The sequence below is a fragment of the Bos indicus genome, chromosome X (assembly GCF_029378745.1).
Source record: "Bos indicus isolate NIAB-ARS_2022 breed Sahiwal x Tharparkar chromosome X, NIAB-ARS_B.indTharparkar_mat_pri_1.0, whole genome shotgun sequence".
Lineage (NCBI taxonomy): Eukaryota > Metazoa > Chordata > Mammalia > Artiodactyla > Bovidae > Bos > Bos indicus.
Window position 1 is genome coordinate 40048255 of NC_091789.1, and position 21776 is coordinate 40070030.

The 21776-nt window shown below is 43.2% G+C and overlaps 1 protein-coding gene across 1 annotated transcript in view; it reads right to left on the reverse strand.

Moving 5' to 3' along the window:
- LOC109561910 (histone-lysine N-methyltransferase PRDM7) overlaps positions 1-21776 on the reverse strand; it is a 62499-nt gene that overhangs the window by 20576 nt on the left and 20147 nt on the right. The window contains exons 3-5 of the mRNA XM_070784075.1: positions 2657-2853; positions 834-957; positions 420-527 (exon numbers count right to left, since the gene is read on the reverse strand). Of these exons, the coding sequence (XP_070640176.1) occupies positions 420-527; positions 834-957; positions 2657-2853 (429 nt within the window). The remainder of the gene's footprint in view (positions 1-419; positions 528-833; positions 958-2656; positions 2854-21776) is intronic.

The window sequence follows — 21776 nt, forward strand, 5'->3', positions numbered from 1 at the left end:
GCAGGGTAAGAAGATCATGTGGTGTTAGTTTTTTACACACAAATAATGTATCTTGACATAATATGTTAATCATTTGCTCTTCTAAGAGATTTACTCCAATAACCGAATTATTATGAGATTACTATTAGAAATCTCTTTGATGAATTTATAGCCTAAGGTATCTTTAATTGCCTTTCATTAAGAATGTTTAGCAAAAATAATTCTTTTTAAAAAGAATCATAAATTTTAAAGAAAAAGCTTTTGAGAATTACACTGGAAAACCTATACATTCATCTTCATTCAGGCTTATGTCAATATTCAGCCACAACCACTTCAGAATGCTGAAAATTATGTTTTCTTTGCTAATGGCTGAGATGCAGTTGAGACCTTAGCCCAGGCTGGTTTTGGGAAGACACCTCTACATTCTCCTGGCCCCTCACCTTGATGCTGTGGTGTCCATTCTTCATCAGAATCCTCAGTATCATCTCCCTGGGGTTTGATGACCTGCCTGCGGTGATGCATGAAAGCTGGTTGAGTGGCTCTTAAACCTGGAAAGAAGCAAAATATATGTTCTAAGAAGGAAGCACAAAGCACAAAAGCAATGGAAAGTATCACAAAGTCAGGGAAATCAGTAGGATGGGCTGGGAGAATGTAGAACAAGGCAAGAGGTGAGCTCTGCACTGCCAGGGTCAATCCCACTTTGGTAAAACAATAAAAATTTCCTCCAGGTTAGTCTCCACACAAAAGGGAACTGTGAGCAGATGAAGCCACCTGAGAGACAGCCAAGGAAACACTGAGGCTGAAGACCTGTTTCATGTTTCCCAGGCTCACAGGCACCCAGCAGTTCCTGTTACCTATAGCGATCAGCACTTCATAGTTCCTTTTCACATTCCTATATCCAGTTTTTTCCCATTCTCCCATCTCTGCCCATTCTTCCTTGGAGAAGTATATGGAAATGTCTTTGAAAGCATCTTTGGCCTAAGGAAAATAATAGATTTCATCAGGGTCTTACTAATATAAGTCAGACCTTAGAGCTGACGTCTCCTCCACCTTTTGTGCAGGGACTAGCCTGAAGCTACTGGATGGTCTCTGTGAGACAGGAACAAAGACTTTCCTTCCCGCCTGTGTGCTACTTAACTGAAAAAACATTGAGCATTTTCCTAACTCTCGCTGGACACAGAGCAGTTGATGATGCTAGTGTCCTGTTTTGTTCTGCTTCACACCACTGTCTCAGACAGGACAAGGCATTCCCATCCTGTGTACACTCACAGAGAAGTTCACTCAGCTGCCCAGTCAAGCAGTCTGTTGTCCTTTAGGGACCGGGGCTGTGTCCTTCCTATAGAGCTGGCTTAGAGCCCAGCTTTGCCAACTCTGCCTCTCACCGTGAGCTTCCACTCTGTTCTCCCAGCGTCTCCCTTAGTTCTCTCCTCTGGAGACCTGTTTTGGCTCATGGCCATGGGAATGCCTCAATGCCAAGGTGCCTATGGAAGGAGAAGATGCTGAGATAGCCCAGACCACTGTCCAGAGCCTGGTCTGTCTTTCTTGGGTGGAGTGTCTAGGGCAGGAAGGTGTAGGGAAAGTCAGAGTGAGGGTGTTGGTGGGGTGGACAGATCCTGTCCAGCTATGACAGGCCACCCTAATGTGAACTAGATATGGTTTCTTTGGTTCCCCTACAATTCAGCCCCTCTGAGGAAAGGCACTGGGAGGGATGTGTCTGTGGGTGACATAGGGAATCTTGAGGAGACCTGGAAGCCCCTAACTGCTGGCCTGGGGTCAGGCTGAAATCAGGGCTCTGTTCCAGTGCAGGAGAGAGAATATTTCTCCAAGAAGGGTTTTGAGGATCTCCCCCTGGGGACTGAAAAATCTGGGCCAACATGGGTTCTATGTATAAGGGAAAAGTTGTTCAGCTTGAGGAGGAGATCTGGGACACAGGGGCTGAAGGAACTGGGATCCTCAGACAGAGGGGACTGGGGATCTTTTAGCTGATGTCAAATGCACAGGGTGAGAGAACTTGGGATCTTTGAGGCTGAGAAAATTGGAGGTTTCTTATTAAGGGGCTTTAAGTCTTTGACAGGCAGGACAGTGGGGGTCTTGAGGACGAAGAGTTTTAAGAGCTCCCAGGCTGAGGTATTCAGGGTCTCTGAGATTAAGGAAATTTGGTCTCTCTGTGGGTGCTATTTTCAGGGTGCCTCAAGCTGACAGGTGGAGAAGGCAATAGCACCCCATTCCAGTACTCTTGCCTGGAAAATCCCATGGACGGAGGAGCTTGGTAGGCTCCAGTCCATGGGGTCGCTAAAGTTGGACACGACTGAGCGACTGCACTTTCACTTTTCACTTGCATGCATTGGAGAAGGAAATGGCAACCCACTCCAGTATTCTTGCCTGGAGAATCCCAGGGACAGAGGAGCCTGGTGGGCTGCCGTCTATGGGGTTGCACAGAGTCAGATACGACTGAAGCAACTTAGCAGCAGCAGCAGCAGGCTGAAGGGAACTGGGGTTACTCTAGGTATTTGAGAGTTGCAGCACTAGGGTATTCAGTGTTTCTGCCAGTGAAGGGACTTGGAGTCCCTGAAGCTGATGAATTGCAAGCTCTCAGGTTAGGACCCAGGTTCCTCAAAGCTGATGGGATTTGGGGCCTCTCACCCTGGAATTAGAAGCCGTCACTCTGAGGGTTTACGAAGGTTGCACAGCGTGCGTTCCGTTCAGTCTCCTCGCTGTTCTGCGGCACTTCCGACCCCGGCCCGTATCGCGATAACAGCTTAGCGGTTAATCCTCCCGCGCTGAGGCAAAATGAAGGGGGCGCAGCCGTCTTGTACGGTTCCAGGCACAAGCGACCAATCAGTGCCGCAAGTGAGGCAGTCCAGCCAATAGGCACTGGGAGGGTGCAGAGAGCGAAGGAGGCCCCACCCAAACACTGGGGAAATGGCTTCTCGGGGGCGTGTCAGTCAAGAAGCCTCCAGTGCGCAGGCACATCTTGGCCGATTTCTTTCCTTGTTTTCAGGCATGACCTCTTAGGCCTGGATCTTCCAGTGGGCGTGTTGTCTTCAGGCTGGATGTTTCCTTCCAGTGCCCTCAACTGTAATCACGACTCCACCAGACTGTAGTCATGCTCCCAAATTTTCTCCTAGGCCTATGTAATACCTGGTCAAATCTAGTTTGGGGAAGCACTCTATGTGGTGCTGCAGCTGCTAAGTCGCTTCAGTCGTGTCCAACTCTGTGCGACCCCGTAGACGGCAGCCCACCAGACTCCTCCATCCCTGGGATTTTCCAGGCAGGAACACTGTAGCGGGTTGCCATTTCCTTCTCCAATGCATGAAAGTGAAAAGTGAAAGTGAAGTCGCTCAGTCGTGTCCGACTCTTAGCGACCCCATGGACCACAGCCCACCAGGCTCCCCCGTCCATGGGATTTTCCAGGCAAGAGTACTGGAGTGGGGTGCCATTGCCTTCTCCCTCTATGTGGTGCTGCTGCTGCTGCTAAGTCGCTTCAGTCGTGTCCGACTCTGTGCGACCCCATAGACGGCAGCCCACCAGGCTCCTCTGTCCCTGGGATTCTCCAGGCAAGAATACTGGAGGGGGTTGCCATTTCCTTCTCCAATGCATGAAAGTGAAAAGTGAAAATGAAGTCGCTCAGTCGTGTCCAATTCTTAGCGACTCCATGGACTGCAGCCTACCAGGCTCCTCCGTCCATGGAATTTTCCAGGCAAGAGTACTGGAGTGGTGCCATTGCTTCTATGTGGTGAGTACTGCATTATTCAGGGGAAAACTGTGTAATTAACTAAATTCTGATGAGACACAAGATAAACAACATATGGTCAAACATTTAAATGCAACACATGGAATAAGAAAGTTAGAAAAACTTGGAGGATTTTTAATCTCAAAGTAGAAGTAGCATTTATGAGTAGTCTGTATATTTAATGTAGGTATCAAAAGCCTTCAAAAATCAGGTATAAATAAAAACTCAAAGCCTTGCAAGTGTTTTCTGTAAAACGAGGCATTGAAGTGGAGGACAATGGATCCACAGAGATGAGTTTGCTTGACCCCTACTGGCATCTCAAGATAAAATAAGGACACTGTTTCTGGCCCTTACCTAGATTGCTCACAGAACAAAAAGGTGATTTCCATGTATTGGAAGCAAGAGGACTGACTGTAGAATTAGTATCAAGTGGTGGTTGGGAGTCTGGATGGAGAAATGTTACCAGAAAAGTGAATTCATCTCATGGTGGTGTTGAGCCAGAAGATACAACCCAGCCAAAGCTCATGGGAAGGAAAAGTGTATTACTTGCAGGACTATGGAGAACACCATGCAGCTTTCTGGAGCACTGTCTGTCTAAAGCGCAAAGGTGGGGAAGCTTTAATCTATGGGAACAGGCATGTTGAGGCTTCCATGGTGGCTCAGACCGTAAACAATCTGCCCACAGCAGAAGACCCAGGTTCAATCCCTAGGTGGGGAAGATCCCCACAGGAGGGCATGGCAAAGCACTCCAGTATTCTTGCCTGGAGAGTCCCATGGACAGAGGAGCCTGGTGGTCCATGGTGTTGCAAAGAGTCAGACACGAGTGAGTGACTAACAGTTTACCTTTACAGGCATGTTTATTAAGGGTCTTGGGCTGTGCGAGACTCCAAGCTTCAGTTGATTGAAGTCCTGAGAGTCAGAACCAGTCACCATCAGCATCCCTTATGTTCCAGCTGGTCTGGTGTAGATATAGATATCTATTCTTCTTAATATTCTTTTCCCTTATCAGTTCAGTTCTGTCGCTCAGTCGTGTGTGACTTTTTGTGATCCCAAGGACCGCAGTACGCCAGGCTCCCGATCCATCACTAACTACCAGAGCTTGCTCAACTTGTGTCCATAGAGATGGTAATCCAATCCAATCCATCATCTTATGTCATCCCCTTCTCCTCCCACCTTCAATCTCTCCCAGCATCGGGGTCTTTGCCAATGAGTCAGTTCTTTGCATCAGGTGGCCAAAGTATTGGAGCTTCAGCTTCAGTATCAGTCCTTCTAATGAATCTTCAGGACTGATTTCCTTTAGGATGGACTGGTTGGATCTCCTTGCAGTCCAAGGGACTCTCAAGAGTCTTCTCCAACACCAAAGTTCAAAGGGATCAATTCTTGGGCACTCAGCTTTCTTTGTAGTCCAACTCTCACTTCCATACATGACTACTGGAAAAACCATAGCTTTGACTAGATGGAACTTTGTCGGCAAGGTAATGTCTCTGCTTTTGAATATGCTCTCTAGGTTGCTTAGAGCTTTTCTTCCAAGGAGCAAGCGTCTTTGAATGTTATGGCTGCAGTCACATTTCCAGGGATTTTGGAGCCCAAGAAAATAAAGTCTCTCACTGTTTCCATTGTTTCCCTATTTGCCATGAAGTGATGGAAACAAATGCCGTAATCTTTGTTTTCTGAATGTTGAGTTTTAAGTCAGCCTTTTGACTCTCCTCTTTCACTTTAGTCAAGAGGCTCTTTCATTCTGCTTCACTTTCTGTCATAAGGATGGTGTCATCTGCATATCTGAGTTTATTGATATTTCTCTTGGCAATCTTGATTCCAGCTTGTGCTTCATGCAGTCCAGCATTTTGCATGATGTACTCCACACCTAATTAAACATGGTGACAATATACAACCTTGACATATGCTTTTCCTAATTTAGAACCAGTCCGTTGTTCCATGTCTGGTTCTAACTGTTGCTTCTTGACCTTCATACAGATTTTGCAGGAGGCAGGTAAGGTGGTCTGGTATTCCCATCTTTTGGGAATTTTCCAACAGTTTGTTGTGATCCACACAGTCAAAGGCTTTGGCCTAGTCAATAAATCAGAAGTAGATGTTTTTCTGGACTCTCTTACTTTTTCTATGATCCAGTGGATGTTGGAAATGTGATCTAAGGTCCTTTCCCTTTGCTAAATCCAGCTTGAACATCTAGAAGTTCTTGGTTCACGTATGTTGAAACCTCACTTGGAGAATTTTGAGCATTAGTTTGCTAACATGTTAGATGAGGACAATTGTGCAATAGTTTGAACATTCTTTGGCAGTTCCTTTCTTTGGGAATGAAATGAAAACTGACCTTTTCCAGTCCTGTGGCCACTGCTGAGGTTTCAAAATTTGCTGGCATATTAAGGGCAGCACTTAACAGCATTATTTTTTAGGACTTGAAATAGCTCAGTTGGAATTCCATCACCTCCACTAGCTTTGTTCATAGTGATGCTTCCTAAGGACCATTTGATATCGCTTTCCTGAATGTCTGGCTCTAGATGACTAATAACACCATCATGGTTCTCTGGGTCATTAAGATCTCTTTTGTATAGTTCTTCTGTGTAATCCTGCCACCTCTTCTTAATATCTACTGCTTCAGAAATGGCCCATAGCATTTATTTCCTTTTCTGTGCCCATCTTTGCATGAAATGTTCCCTTGGTATCTCTAATTTTCTTAAATAGATCTCTATTCTTTCCCGTTCTGTTGTTTTCCTCTTTCTTTTTACATTGTTCACCTAAGACGTTTTCTTATATCTCCTTGCTATTGTATGAAACTCTACATTCAGATGGGTGTGTCTTTTTCCTTTTCTCCTTTGCCTTTAGCTTCTCTTCTTTTCTCAACTATTTGTGAGGCCTCCTCAGACAACACCTTTGCCTTTCTGCATTTCATTTTGGTGGATGATTTTGACCATGGCCTCCTGTACAATGTTAGGAACCTCCGTCCATAGTTCTTCAGACACTCTGTTGACCAGATCTAATCCCTTGAATATATTTGTCCCTTCCACTGTATAATCATAAGGGATTTGATTTAGGTCATACCTGAATGGCCTAGGGGGTTTTCCCTACTTTCATCAATTGAAGTCTGAATTTTGCAATAAGGATGTCATGATATGAGCCACAGTCAGCTCCCGGTCTTGTTTTTGCTGACTCTACAGAGCTTCTCCATCTTTGACTGCAAAGAACATAATCAGTCTGATTTTGATATTGACCATCTTGTGATGTCCACGTGTAGGGTCTTCTCTTGGGTTGTTGGAAGATGGAGTTTGCTATGACCAGTGCGTTTTCTTTGCACAACTCTTTTAACCTTTGCTCTGCTTAATCTTCAGAGAAGGCAGTGACACCCCACTCCAGTACTCTTGCCTGGAAAATCCCATGGACGGAGGAGCCTGGTAGGCTGAAGTCCATGGGGTCGCTAAGAGTCAGGCACGACTGAGTGACTTCACTTTCACTTTTCACTTTCATGCATTGGAGAAGGAAATGGCAACCCACTCCAGTGTTCTTGCCTGGAGAATCCCAGGGACAGAGGAGCCTGGTGGGCTGCCATCTATGGGGTCGCACAGAGTCAGACATGACTGAAGTGACTTAGCAGCAGCAGCAGCTTAATTTTGTACTCCAAGGTGAAATGTGCCTGTTACTCCAGGTATCTCTTGGCTTCCTACTTAAAAAAATAATTTATTTATTTTAATTACAGGATGATGACTTTACAATATTGTGGTGGTTTTTCCCATACATTGACATGAGTCAGCCACTGGTGTACATGTGTCCCCCTGTCCCAAACCACCCTCCCACTTCCCTCCCCATCCCATCCCTCTGGGTTGTCCCAGTACACCAGCTTTGAGTGCCCTGTTTCATGCATCGAACTTGGACTGGTTGTCTATTTCATATATGATAATATACATGTTTCAATGCTATTCTGTCCTATCATCCCACCCTCCCCTGCTCCCACAGAGTCCAAAAGTCTGTTCTTTATATCTGTGTCTCTTTTGCTCTTGTGTTTAGGGTCGGTGTTACCATCTTTCTAAATTCCATATATATGCGTTAATATTCTGTATTGGTGTTTTTCTTTCTGACTTACTTCACTCTGAATAACAGGCTCCAGTTTCTTCCACCTCATTTGAACTGGCTCAAATGTGTTCTTTTAAATAGCTGAGTGATATTCCATTGTGTATATATACTACAACTTTTGTAACCATTCATCTGTCTATAGACATCTAGGTTGATTTCATACCCTAGCTACTGTAAGGATTGCTGCAATGAACACTGTGGTGTGGGCGTCTCTTTCAATTCTGGTTTCCTTGGTGTGTTTGCCCAGCAGTTGGATTGCTTGGTTCTATGGCAGTTCTATTTCGAGTTTTTTAAGAAGTGTCCATGCTATTCTCCATAATGGCTGTACTAATTTGCATTCCCAGCAACAGTGTAAGAAGGTTCCCTTTTCTCCATACCATCTCCAGCATTTATTGTTTGTAGACTTTCAGATGAGAGCCATTCTGACTGGGGTGAGATGGTCCCTCAAAGTAGTTTTGATTTGCATGTCTCTGATAGTGAGTGATGTTGAGCATCTTTTCATGTGTTTATTAGCCATCTGTATGTCTTCTTTGGAGAAATGTCTGTTTAGTTCTTTGGCCCATTTTTTGATTGGGTCATTTATTTTTCGGGTATTGAGCTGCATGTGCTGTTTGTATGTTTTGGAGATTGATTCTTTGTCAGTTGTTTCGGTTGCTATTATTTTCTCCCATTCTGAAGGCTGTCTTTTCACCTTGCTCATAGTTTCCTTCGTTGTGCAAAAACATTTACATTTAATTAGGTCCTGTGTGTTTATTTTTGCTTTTATTTCCATTACTCTGAGAAGTGGGCAATAGAGGATCTTGCTGTGATTTATGTCAGAGAGTATTCTGCCTATGTTTTCTTCTGGGAGTTTTACAGTTTCTGGTCTTACATGTAGATCTTTAATCCATTTTGAGTTTACTTTTGTGTGTGGTCTTAGAAAGTGTTCTGATTTCATTCTTTTACAGGCAGTTGACCAGTTTTCTCAGCACCACTTGTTAAAGAGATTGTCTTTTCTCCATTGTATATTTTTGCCTACTTTGTCACAGGTAAGGTGTCCATAGGTGCAGGGATTCTTCTCTGAGCTCTCTATTTTGTTTTGTTGATCTATATTTCTATCCTTGTGCCAGTGCCATACTGTCTTGATGACTGTAGCTTTGTAGTATAGTCTGGTTGACTTCCTACTTTTGCATTGCAGTCCCCTATAATGAAAAGCACATCTTTTTTTGGTATTAGTTTTAGAAGGTCTTGTAGGTCCTCATAGAACCATTCAACTTCAGCTTCTTTGGAATTAGTGGTTGGGGCATAGACTTGGATTACTGTGGTGTCAAATGGTTTGCCTTGGAGACGAACAGAAATCATTCTGTCCTTCTTGAGATTGCACGCAAGTACTGCATTTTTTACTCTTGTTGACTATGAGGGCTACTGCATGTCTTCTAAGGGATTCTTGCCCACAGTAGTAGATGCAATGATCATCTGAGTTAAATTTGCCCATTCCAGTCCATTTTAGTTCACTGATTCTTAAAATGTCAGTGTTCACTCTTGCCATTTCCTATTTGACCACATCCAATTTACCACGATCATAGAACTAACATTATAGGTTGCTATGGAATATTGTTCTTTTTGGCATCAGATTTTACTTCCATCACCAGTCACATCCACAACTGGGCACTGTTTTCACTTTTGCTCTGTCTCTTCATTCTTTCCCGAGTTATTTCTCCACTCTTCTCCAGTAGCATATTGGGCACCTACAGACCTGGGGAGTTCATCTCTCAGTGTCACATCTTTTTGCCTTTTCATACCATTAATGGGGTTCTCAAGGCAAGAATACTGAAGTGGTTTCCATTCCCTTCTCCAGTGGACCACATTTTGTCAGAACACTCCACCATGACCCGTTCATCTTCGGTGGCCATACACCGCATGGCTCATAGTTTCATTGAGTTAGATAAGGCTGTAGTCCATGGGATCAGTTTGGTTAGTTTTCTATGACTGTGATTTTCATTCTGTCTGCCCCCTTATGAATAAGGATCAGAGAGTTATGGAAGCTTCCTGATGGGAGACAATGACTGTAGGGGAAACTGAGCCTTGATCTGATTGGTGGGGCCATCCTCAGTAATCTTTAATCCAATTTTCTATAGATGCAGGAGACTGTGTTCCCTCCCTATTGTTTGGCCTGAGGCCAAAATGTTGACCCACGCTTCCACCAGACACTCCTGGATTCTCACAGCAGATTCTAACTCAGTCTCATGTGGGGACACTCCTCCTTTCTCCTGGCTCCTGCTGCACACAAGGTTTTTTTGTGCCCTCCAAGAGTCTGTTTCCCCAGTCCTGTGCAAGTTCTGTAATCTAATCCTTCTGGCTTCCAAAGTTTAATTCTGTGGAGGTTCTCAGTCCCTTTGCTAGATCCCCAGTTTGGGAAATCTGTTGTGGGTCCTAGAACTTTCTTAACAGTGTGAGAATTTCTTTGATATAATTGTTCTGCAGTTTGTGTGTTGTCTGCTCGGCAGCTCTGTGGTCGAGCTAATGGCAACATCCTCCAAGAGAGCTTATGCCACATGCTAAGTGCCCCAGGTCTGCTGCAGCCAGAGCCCCTTTCCATGTGGCAGGTCACTGCAGACCCGTGCTTCCGCAGAAGACACTCAAACATTCAAAGGAAGGTCTGGTAAGTCTCTGTGGTGCCTCAACATTATCCTGTTGATGGTTGTTTAGCAGTGAGTTGCAATTTTGGAGTTCTCGCAGGAGAAGATGAGTACACATCTTTTTACCCTGACATCTTTCCCCTTATAGGTTATTACAAAGTGTTCTGTGTAGATGCCTGTGCTATACAGTAGGTCATTGTTGAGTATTTATTTTACTTTCATTTTTTAAAGTGTTGATTTATCTTGTTTATTTCATTTATCTATTTTTGGCTGCACTGTCGTTGTTGCTGTGCCCAGGTTTTCTCTATTTTCAGAGAGTGGGGGCTACTCTTACTTGTGGTGTGAGGGCTTCTCATTGTGGTGTCTTCTCTCTTTGTGGAGCACAGGCTTCAGAGTATGCAGGCTTCTGTAGTTGCAACACATGGGCTCAGCAGTTGTGGCTCCGAGGCTTCGAGCACAGGCTCAGAACCCCTCACACTGCACAAAAGAGAAGCCCACAGTCTCCTCAACTAGAGGAAAGTCTGTGCAGCAACAAAGACCCAGTACAGGCAAAAATAGACAATAAATAAATAAACAGAATTATGAAATAACAACAGCAATAAAACTCCACAAAAAGCAGAGCTGGTATCAGGTAGCCCAGTAACTAGGTCTGTTTGTCTCTGGTTCATTGCACTGCTGCTTTCTTTCTGAAATGCAAAAAGAAGGAAACCTACAAGGGGCAGTCTACAAGGGTTGGAAATCTACAAGGGTTGGAAAACTACAAGGGTGGTAAAGGCAAGCACCAGGGTGTAAGTAGCATGAGGTCAAAGGAGAATAGGTGCAGGGTGTAGGTCAAGTAGAGTTAGGGGGCACAAAAGCAAACTTAGTTAAAGAGTACAGATTAGGAGCAGTAAGGAAAATCTAGGAGAGATTAAGCCTGCTCACTGTTATCTTTATCTTCTTTGCTCTCAGCAAAGAAAAGAAAATCATTTCTCTTTTTTCTTTTTCACTGCAGCCCTGGGCTTGTGGCCCCCTCCCTCCCATCTCTGCCTCCGCCTTTAAGAGGCTTCCCCTCTGTGTCCTCTTTCGTCTCTTCAAAGGACTCTGTCAGTTGGATTGAAGATCATCCTAACCCTACATGAGCTTATATGGATATCCTTAACTACATCTACAAAGAACCTTTGCCCAGATATGGCCTTGTTCTGGGAGGATGCATCTTTGTTTGGCCATCATTCACCCCATTCTCTCTGTATAAAATAACCCTCATTTTAGGAGATCATCACAGGCCCATATAGACGGGCATAGACAGCAGCCACACAGGTGGAGTCTGGAGAGAATGAGTTACTTGCAGTCCCCTGGAACGTATGAAGGCCTGGCTTCATCAGGTGAGGTGAATCACAGGGAGTAGAGGGGCATGGTCTTGTTCAGACTTCAAAAAGACCACTTTGCAGTGGGATGTGAGATGCACTGTGGGGGCAGGGAGCTTCGTCAGGGCCTGATGGAGGGGTTAGGCTTGGGCCAGGGCCTTGGCTATAGAGTGGACGTAGTGTGGGAGTTGGCCATGCACCCTGGAGGAGGAGCTGACAGTCACTGGGGCACAAGGAACTGGGAACCTGGGAGGCCTCCGTGTTCCTGAACCTGAAGAGGAAATGTTAAAATTTTACATCACCTCCTGCTCCTACTGCCTCTGTAACTCAGCTTGCTCCTTGCAAAGTCTGGATCACCTAGGTCACACAGTCTCAGAAAGTGGAGATTTACAATACTCGGAGCTGGAGCTTGTCTCCCTCACCCTTGTCCTGCCCCCTGCATACCTGCTTAATCATGCCTGTCCATGATAATGCACAGCCTGTGTCCCTGACACTCCCCTCACCTCTAGGGGAACTCCCCGCTCTGCTGGAGCACTTCCAGTGGCTGTGGGTGGCCACTGACAGGACTCTGGTCTCCTCAGGACCCACTGGGACTTCAGCTTAGGGACAGTGTGAAGTTCAGCTCAGGCTGACAGGAGATGGGTCACCACAGGACCCACGTGATTTCAGCTTTGGGACATTGTGGGGTTCAGTTCAGGCTGATGGAATATTGTCTCCTCAGGACCCACTGGGGCTTCAGCTTTGGGACATTGTGGGCTTCAGTTCAGGGAGATGGGAGTCTAGTCTTCTAAAGACCTGCTGGTGCTTCAGCTTTGGGACTTTGTGGTGTTCAGTTCAGGGAGATAGGCAGCCTGGTCTCCTCAGGACCTGCTTGGGTTTTGGCTTTTAAACATTGTGGGGTTCACTTCAGGCTGATAAGTCTCCTCAGGACTCATTTGTGTTTCAGCTTTGGGACTTTGTGGGGTTCAGTTCAGGCTGATGGGGTTCTAGCCACTGAGGACCTATTGGGGCTTTGGCTTTGGGACATTGTGGGGTTCAATTCAATCTGACGGGAGCCTGGTCTCCTCAGGACCCACTGGTGTTTCAGTCTTGATACATTTTGAGGTTCAATCCATGGTGATGGGAGTCTGGCCACTCAGGACCCATTATGGCTTTGGCTTTGGGACATTGTAGGGTTAGCTCAGGCTGATGGGAGTCTGGTCTCCTCAGGACCTGTTGGATTTTCAGCTTTGGGACTTTGTGGGGTTCAGTTCAAGCTTACAGAAGTCTGGTCTTTTCAGGACCCACTGGGATTTCCACTTTGGGACATTGTGGGGTTCAGTTCAGGGAGATGGGAGTCTGGTCACTGAGGACCCACTGGGGCTTTGACTTAGAAACATTGTGGTGTTCAGTTCAAGCTGATAGGAGCCTGGTCTTCTCAGGACCCACTGGGGTTTCAGCTTTGATACATTTTGGGGTTCAATCAAGGGTGATGGGAGTCTGGTCTCCTCAGGACCTGCTGGTGCTTCAGATTTAGGACTTTCTGGGGTTCAGTTCAGGCTGACAGAAGTCTTGTCTTTTCAGGACCCACTGGGGTTTCAGCTTTGGGACTTTGTGGGGTTCAGTTCAGCGAGATAGGAATCTGGCCATGGAGGACCCACTGGAGCTTTAGTGTTGTACATTGTGGGGTTCAGTTCAAGCTGATGGGAGTCCGGTCTTCTCATGATCCAGTGGGATTTCAGCTTTGATACATTTTGGAGTTCAGTCCAGGATGATGGGAGTCTGGCCCCTCAGGACCCATTATAGCTTTGGGACATTGTGGGCTTCAGTTCAGGCTGACAGGAGCTTGGGTTCCTCAGGACCTTCTGGGGCTTCATCTTTGGTACATTGTGGGGTTCCATCGAGTCTGAGAGGAGTCTGATTTCCTCAGGACCTGCAGGGAGGTACCGCTAAAGGAAAAGGTGAGGAAAATTGGGAAGAAACTTTCTGTGTGTGGCTGTTGCTGAGTGTCTGTCTTCAGAGGACCCAGGACTGTTAGGTCTTGATGTGGAAAGCTGTGTTTTTTCAGTCAGTTTTTGCCTGTGATATATAATGATTTCCAGTGTTGTTCCTTGGTGTGTGGTATCCATTTTCCCCAGCATAGTTTATTGAGGGGACTGCCCTTTCCTTGGTGTATGTTCTTGACTCCTTTCTTGTGAAGTAACTAACCACATGCCCTGCCTGTAGATTTATTTCTGAGCTCTCTGATCTCTGTGCCTGTCTCTGAGCCAGTTCCACACATCCTGTGGTGCCTTTAGGTGCGTAATGTGGATTGAAGTCAAGGAGGGAGATAACACCAACCTGTTCTCCTTTCTCAGGATCACTTGGGCTTTTCTGAGTCTTTTGTGACCACACACATGTTAAGATTGCTTTTGTTTATCTGAAAAATGTCACTGAAATGTTGATAGTGATCACATAAATGTGTACATTGCTTTGGTTAGAAGAGACATCTTAACGAAATTTTTACCCATTATCTTGGGATATATCTTTGTGTTGTTTAGTTGCATTGATCAGTGTCTTGCAGTTTTTAGCTTGTAGGTCTTTGAAGTCCTTGGTTGACTTCCTAGCTTTTCTGGGAGATGAAATTTTAAGTGGGGTTATTTTCTTGATTTTATGAATTAAGTCTTTCAGAATAGATCTCCTTAATTTTACAAAGTCCACAATAATTTTATTTTATGGACTGACAGGCTGTGTGTTAAAACTCAAAAGCTCGTGATACACAGGACAAACCCAAGGCCATGTAGATTTTCTGTTTCAGTTTGGTCGCTCAGCTCCCAGAGCTTGCTCAAACTCATGTCCATCCAGTCAGTGATGCCATCCAATCATTTTATCCTCTGTCGTCCCCTTCTCCTCTCTCCTTCAGTCTTTGCCAGCATCAGAGTTTTTTCGAGTCTGTTCGTCACATCAGGTGACCAGAGTATTGGAGTTTCAGCTTCAGCATTGATCATTCCAAAGAATCTTCAGGACTGATTTCCTTTAGGATGGATTGGTGGGATCTCCTTGCAGTCCAAAGGACTCTCAAATGTCTTCTCCAACAACACAGTTCAAAAGCATCAATTGGCCTAAGGCTTTGGCATAGTCAATAAAGCAGAAGTAGATGTTTTTCTGAAACTCGTTTGTCTTTTTGATGATCCAACAGAGATGCTGGCAATTTTGCCTTTCATTCCTCTGCCTTTTCTAAATCCAGCTTGAACATATGGACGTTCATGGCTCATGTACTGTTGAAGCCTGGCTTAGAGAATTTTGAGCATTACTTTGCTAGCATGTGAGATAAGTACAATTATGTGGTAGTTTAAACATTCTTTGGCATTGCCCTTCTTTGGGATTGGAATGAAAACTGACAACCTTTTCTAGTCCTGTGCCGCAGCTGAGTTTTCCAAATTTGCTGGCATACAGAGTGCAGCACCTTAACAGCATCGTCTTTTAGGATTTGAAATAGCTCAACTGGAATTGCATCACCTCCACTAGCTTTGTTTGTAGTGATGCTTCCACAGGCCCCCTTGGCTTCACATTCCAGGATGTCTGGCTCTAGGTGAGTGATAATACCATCATGATTATCTGGGTCATGAAGATCTTTTTTGGTATAGTTCTCCTGTGTATTGTTGCCACCTCTTCTTATTATCTCCTGCTTCTTTTAGTTCTCTACCATTTCTGTCCTTTATTGTGCCCATCTTTGCATGAAATGTTCCCTTGGTATCTTTTATTTTCTTGAAGAGATCTCTGGTCTTTCCCATTCTATTGTTTTCCTCTATTTCTTTGCACTGATCCCTGAGGAAGGCTTTCTTATCTCTCCTTGCTATTCTTTGGAACTCTGCATTCAAATGGGTATTTTCTCCTTTCTCCTTTGCCTTTAACTTCTCTGCTTTCCTCAGCTATTTGTAAGACCTCCTCAGACAACCATTTTACCTTTTTGCATTTCTTCTTCTTGTGGGTGGTCTTGATCACTGCCTCCTGTACAATGTCACAAATCTCCATTCATAGTTCTTCAGACACTCTGTCTATCAGATATAATCCCTTGAATCTATTTCTCACTTCCACTGGATAATCATAAGGGATTTGATGTAGGTCATACCTGAATGGTCTAGTGATTTTCTGTACTTTCTTCAATTTAAGTCTGAATTTTGCAATAAGGAGTTCATGATCTGGGCTCCAGTCAGCTCCCATTCTTGTTTTCCCTGACTGTATAGAGCTTCTCCATCTTTGGCTGCAAAGAATAAAATCAGTATGATTTTGGTATTGACCATCTGGTCATGTCCTTGTGTAGAGTCTTCTCTTCTGTTGTTGGAAGAGGGTGTTTGCTATGATCAGTGTGTTCTCTTGTCAAAACTCTGTTACCCTTTGTCCTGATTCATTTGGTGCTCCAAGGCCACATTTGCCTGGAGTAACACTCCAGGTATCTCTTGACTTTTACGTTGCAAGACTGGTCCAAGAAATGGCCCAAGACTTTGCTTTAAATGCTGTCACCAATTAAGAATGAAAGGATCAAAATGAATCCACCACAGGTATACATGATTCATTTTGATATTTGGCAAAACTAATACAATTATGTAAAGTTTAAAAATAAAATAAAATTAAAAAAAAAAGAATGAAAGGAGAAGGTTAGGGAATGGAAGAAGCCATTTAAGGGAGATTATTAGGTGAAGCACAGTAAATAAGGGTATGGTGGTTTTGCAGAATAACATCCAGGTCCATTCCTTAGACAAGCTTTTCTTGATATTTAGTCATCATCCAATTCCTAGCCCAGAGAGGGACACACCCTTACAGATGGAGATATCATTAATAAATGTAAATTTGCTTCATAAAATGGCATTTCTACTTGGTTTTCCAAGATTCTCCTGGTGCTGCTGTTTTCTAAAATTAATCAGTTCAAAATAATCCTTTTGTCAAATGGGCATATTTTAGGTGTCCTGTTTTGTGCTCCCCTTGACATGTCTGTGTCCTAATTTACTTATGAATGCATCTGTGGAAGGACATCCTGATATCTTTAAGTTTTTAACTATTATGCATAGAGCTCTTGTACATTACTTGAGGCGAGATTTTACTTCACAGTTTTGCAAAGCAGTTGTCTAAATACAAGAGGTACACTTCTTGGATCCTAAGATGAGACTATTTATATTTGGAGAAAAGTGCCAAGCTGTCCTCCAAAGTTGACTGTCCATGCATTCCACCAGCATCTTGAATGACTTCTTGTATGCTTGTTTACTCTCTCTTTATCTTCTTTGGCCAGCTGTATATTTCAATCTTTAACAAATTTTAAAGAGGTCGTTTGGTATAATTTGATTCAGATCCTTTTTCAGATATGTGTTTTGCAAATGGCACTAGTGATAAAGAACCTACTTGCAAATGCAGGAGACATAGAAGATGTGGGTTTAACCTCTGGGCTGGGTGGATCCCCTGGAGGAGGGTGTGGCAGTCCACTCCAGTATTCTTGTCTGGGGAATTCCATGGACAGAGGAGCCTGGCAGGCTACAGTCCATAGGGTCACAAAGAGTAGCACATGACTGAAGCAACTGAGCATGCATGCAGTATGTACTTTGTCTTTTGGTTTTATGAATAAGGTCTCCCATAGAGTAGACATTTTTAATTTTATAAAGTCAACATTATTTTTTCTTTTGTTGATATACTTTTTTATTAAAAGCTATTTTTTGTATTATTTTTAATTTTGGCTGCACTGTGTCTTTGTTGTGCACAGGCTTTGTCTAGTTGTAGTGGTGGGGCTACTCCTAGTTACAGTATGTGGTGTTCTCTTGGAAGTGGCCTCTCTTGCTGTGGAGAATGGGATTCTAGGCTCTTGGGCCCAGTAGAAAATATTTTAAAAATATTTTTCCTGATGCGTGAGCATAGGATATTTTTCTTTTCTGTTTTCAATTTCTTTATCGATGTCCTATAGTTTTCTTTTTTTAATATAAAATTGGAGGCTAATTACTTTACAATATTGTATTGGTTTTGCCATACATCAACATGAATCCACCACAGATGTACATATGTTCCCCATCCGCATTCCATATATATGCGTTAGTATACTGTATTGGTGTTTTTCTTTCTGGCTTACTTCACTGTGTATAATAGGCTCCAGTTTCATCCACCTCATTAGAATTGATTCAAATGTATTCTTTTTAATGGCTGAGTAATACTCCATTGTGTATATGTACCACAGCTTTCTTATCCATTTGTCTGCTGATGGACATCTAGGTTGCTTCCATGTCCTGGCTATTATAAACAGTGCTGCGATGAACATTGGGGTACACATGTCTCTTTCAATTCTGGTTTCCTCAGTGTGTATGCTCAGCAGTGGGATTGCTGGGTCGTATGGCAGTTCTATTTCCAGTTTTTTAAGGAATCTCCACACTGTTCTCCATAGTGGCTGTACTAGTTTGCATTCCCACCAACAGTGTAAGAGGGTTCCCTTTTCTCCACACCCTATCCAGCATTTATTGCTTGTAGACTTTTGGATAGCAGCCATTCTGACTGGCATGAAATGGTACCTCACTGTGTTTTGATTTGCATTTCTCTGATAATGAGTGATGTTGAGCATCTTTTCATGTGTTTGTTAGCCATCTGTATGTCTTTGGAGAAATGTCTGTTTAGGTCTTTGGCCCATTTTTTGATTGGGTCGATTATTTTTCTGGAATTGAGTTGCAGGTGTTGCTTTCATATTTTTGAGATTAATTCTTTGTCAGTTGCTTCATTTTCTATTATTTTCTCCCATTCTGAAGGTTGTCTTTTCACCTTGCTTAGAGTTTCCTTTGTTGTGTAGAAGCTTTTAATTTTAATTAGGTCCCATTTGTTTATTTTCAGCTGTGAAGCCGTCTGGACCTGGGCTTTTGTTTGATGGAAGATTTCTGATTACAGTTTCAATTTTTGTGCTTGTGATGGGTTTGTTAAGATTATCTATTTCTTCCTGTTTCAGTTTTGGAAAGTTGTACTTTTATAAGAATTTGTCCATTTCTTCCAAGTTTTCCATTTTATTGGCATATAATTGCTGATAGTAATCTCTTTATTTTTTATTTTTTAAATTTTATTTTATTTTTAAACTTTACAATATTGTATTAGTTTTGCCAAATATTGAAATGGATCCGCCACAGGTATACCTGTGTTCCCCATCCTGAACCCTCCTCCCTCCTCCCTCCCCATACCCTCCCTCTGGGTCGTCCCAGTGCACCAGCCCCAAGCATCCAGTATTGTGTATCGAACCTGGACTGGCAACTCGTTTCATACATGATATTATACATGTTTCAATGCCATTCTCCCAAATCTCCCCACCCTCTCCCTCTCCAACAGAGTCCATAAGACTGTTCTATATATCAGTGTCTCTTTTGCTGTCTCATACACAGGGTTATTGTTACCATCTTTCTAAATTCCATATATATGCATTAGTATACTGTATTGGTGTTTTTCTTTCTGGCTTACTTCACTGTGTATAATAGGCTCCAGTTTCATCCACCTCATTAGAACTGATTCCAATGTATTCTTCTTAATGGCTGAGTAATACTACATTGTGTATATGTACCACAGCTTTGTTATCCATTCATCTGCTGATGGACATCTAGGTTGCTTCCATGTCCTGGCTATTATAAACAGTGCTGCGATGAACACTGGGGTACACGTGTCTCTTTCCCTTCTGGTTTCCTCAGTGTGTATGCCCAGTAGTGGGATTGCTGGATCATAAGGCAGTTCTATTTCCAGTTTTTTAAGGAGTCTCCACACTGTTCTCCATAGTGGCTGTACTAGTTTGCATTCCCACCAACAGTGTAAGAGGGTTCCCTTTTCTTTGTATTTCTCTGTTGTCTGTTGTGATCTCTCCATTTTCATTTCTAATTTTATTGATTTGATTTTTCTCTTTGTTTCTTTTTTATTTTTTAAAATATAAATTTATTTATTTTAATTGGAGGTTAATTACTTTACAATATTGTATTGGTTTTGCCATACGTCAACATGAATCTACCACAGGTATACACGTGTTCCCCATCCTGAACCCCCCTCCCTCCTCTCTCCCTGTACCATCCCTCTGGGTCGTCCCAGTGCACCAGCCCCAAGCATCCAGTATCATGCATTAAACGAATCGCCAGTCTCCCTTTGTTTCTTGATGAGTCTGGCTAATGGTTTGTCAATTTTATTTGTCCTCTCAAAGAACCAGCTTTTGGCTTTGTTGATTTTTGCTATGGTCTCTTTTGTTTCTTTTGCATTAAATAAATGCAAATTTATTATTTGGGGCAATTAAATAAATGCCCTAATTTTTAAGATTTCTTTCCTTCTACTAACCCTGGGGTTCTTAATTTCTTCCTTTTCTAGTTGCTTTAGGTGTAGAGTTAGGTTATTTATTTGACTTTTTTCTTGTTTCTTGAGGTATGCCTGTATTGCTATGAACCTTCACCTTAGCACTGTTTTTACAGTGTCCCAGAGGTTTTGGGTTGTTATGTTTTCATTTTCATTCGTTTCTATGCATATTTTGATTTCTTTTTTGATTTCTTCTGTGATTGTTGGTTATTCAGCAGCGTCTTGTTCAGCCTCCATATGTTGCAATTTTTAATAGTTTTTCCTCCTGTAATTGAGTTCTAATCTTGCTGCATGGTGGTCAGAAAAGATGCTTGGAATGATTTCAATTTTTTTGAATTTACCAAGGCTAGATTTATGGCCCAGGATGTGACATGTCCTGTAGAAGGTTCCGTGTGCACTTGAGAAAAAGGTGAAATTCATTGTTTTGGGGTGAAATGTCTTGTAGATGTAAATTAGGCCTAACTGATCTGTTGTATCTTTTAAAGTTTGTGCTTCCTTGTTAATTTTCTGTTTAGTTGATCCATCCATAGGTGTGAGTGGGGTATTAAAGTCTTCCACTATTATTGTGTTCTTGTTAATTTCCCCTTTCATACTTGTTAGCAATTGTCTTACATATTGCAGTGCTCCTATGTTCGGTGCATATATATTTATAATTGTTAAATCTTCTTCTTGGATTGATCCTTTGATCATTATGTAGTGCCCTTGTTTGTCTCTTTTCACAGCCTTTTGTTTTACAGTCTATTTTATCTGATATGAGTATTGCTACTCCTGCTTTCTTTTGGTCTCTATTTGCATGGAATATCTTTTTCCAGCCCTTCACTTTCTGTCTGTATGTGTCCCTTGCTTTGAGGTGGGTCTCTTGTAGATAATATATATAGGGGTCTTGTTTTTGTATCCATTCAGCCAGTCTTTGTCTTTCAGTTGGGGCATTCAACCCATTTACGTTTAAGGTAATTATTGATAAGTATGATCCCGTTGCCATTTACTTTACTGTTTTGGGTTCGAGTTTATGCACCTTTTTGTGTTTCCTGTCTAGAGAAGATTCTTTAGCATTTGTTGGAGAGCTGGTTTGGTGGTGCTGAGTTCTCTCAGCTTATGCTTGTCTTTACTTGTGTGTCTCTCTCTTGTGTGTGTGTCTCTGTGTGTCTCTCAGTGTGTGTGTCTCTCAGTGTGTGTGTCTCTCAGTGTGTGTGTCCCTCTCAGTTTGCATGTCTCTGTGTGTCTCTTTGTGTGTCTCTCCGTGTACTTTTGTCTCTCTCTCAGTGTGTCTCTCTCTCTGTGTTTCTGTGTCTCTCTCAGTGTGTGGGTGTGTGTCTTACTCTCCTTGTTTAAGTTTCTCTCCCTCAGTGTGTGTGTGTATATCTCACTCTCAGGAGTGTGTGTCTCTTCCTGGATGAGGGTGTCTCAGTGTGTGTGTCCCTCTCAGTTTGCATGTCTCTGTGTGTCTCTGTGTGTGTCTCTCTGTGTACTTTTGTCTCTCTTTCAGTGTGTGTCTCTCTTTCAGTGTTTGTGTGTCTCTCTCAGTGTGTGAGTGTGTGTCTCACTCTCCTTGTTTAAGTTTCTCTCCCTCAGTGTGTGTATGTGTCTAGCTCTCAGGAGTGTGTCTCTTCATGGATGAGGGTGTCTCTCTGAGTGTGTGTGTCCCTCTCAGTTTGCATGTCTTTGTGTGTCTCTGTGTGTGACTCTCAGTGTGTTTTTGTCTCTCTCTCAGTGTGTGTGTCT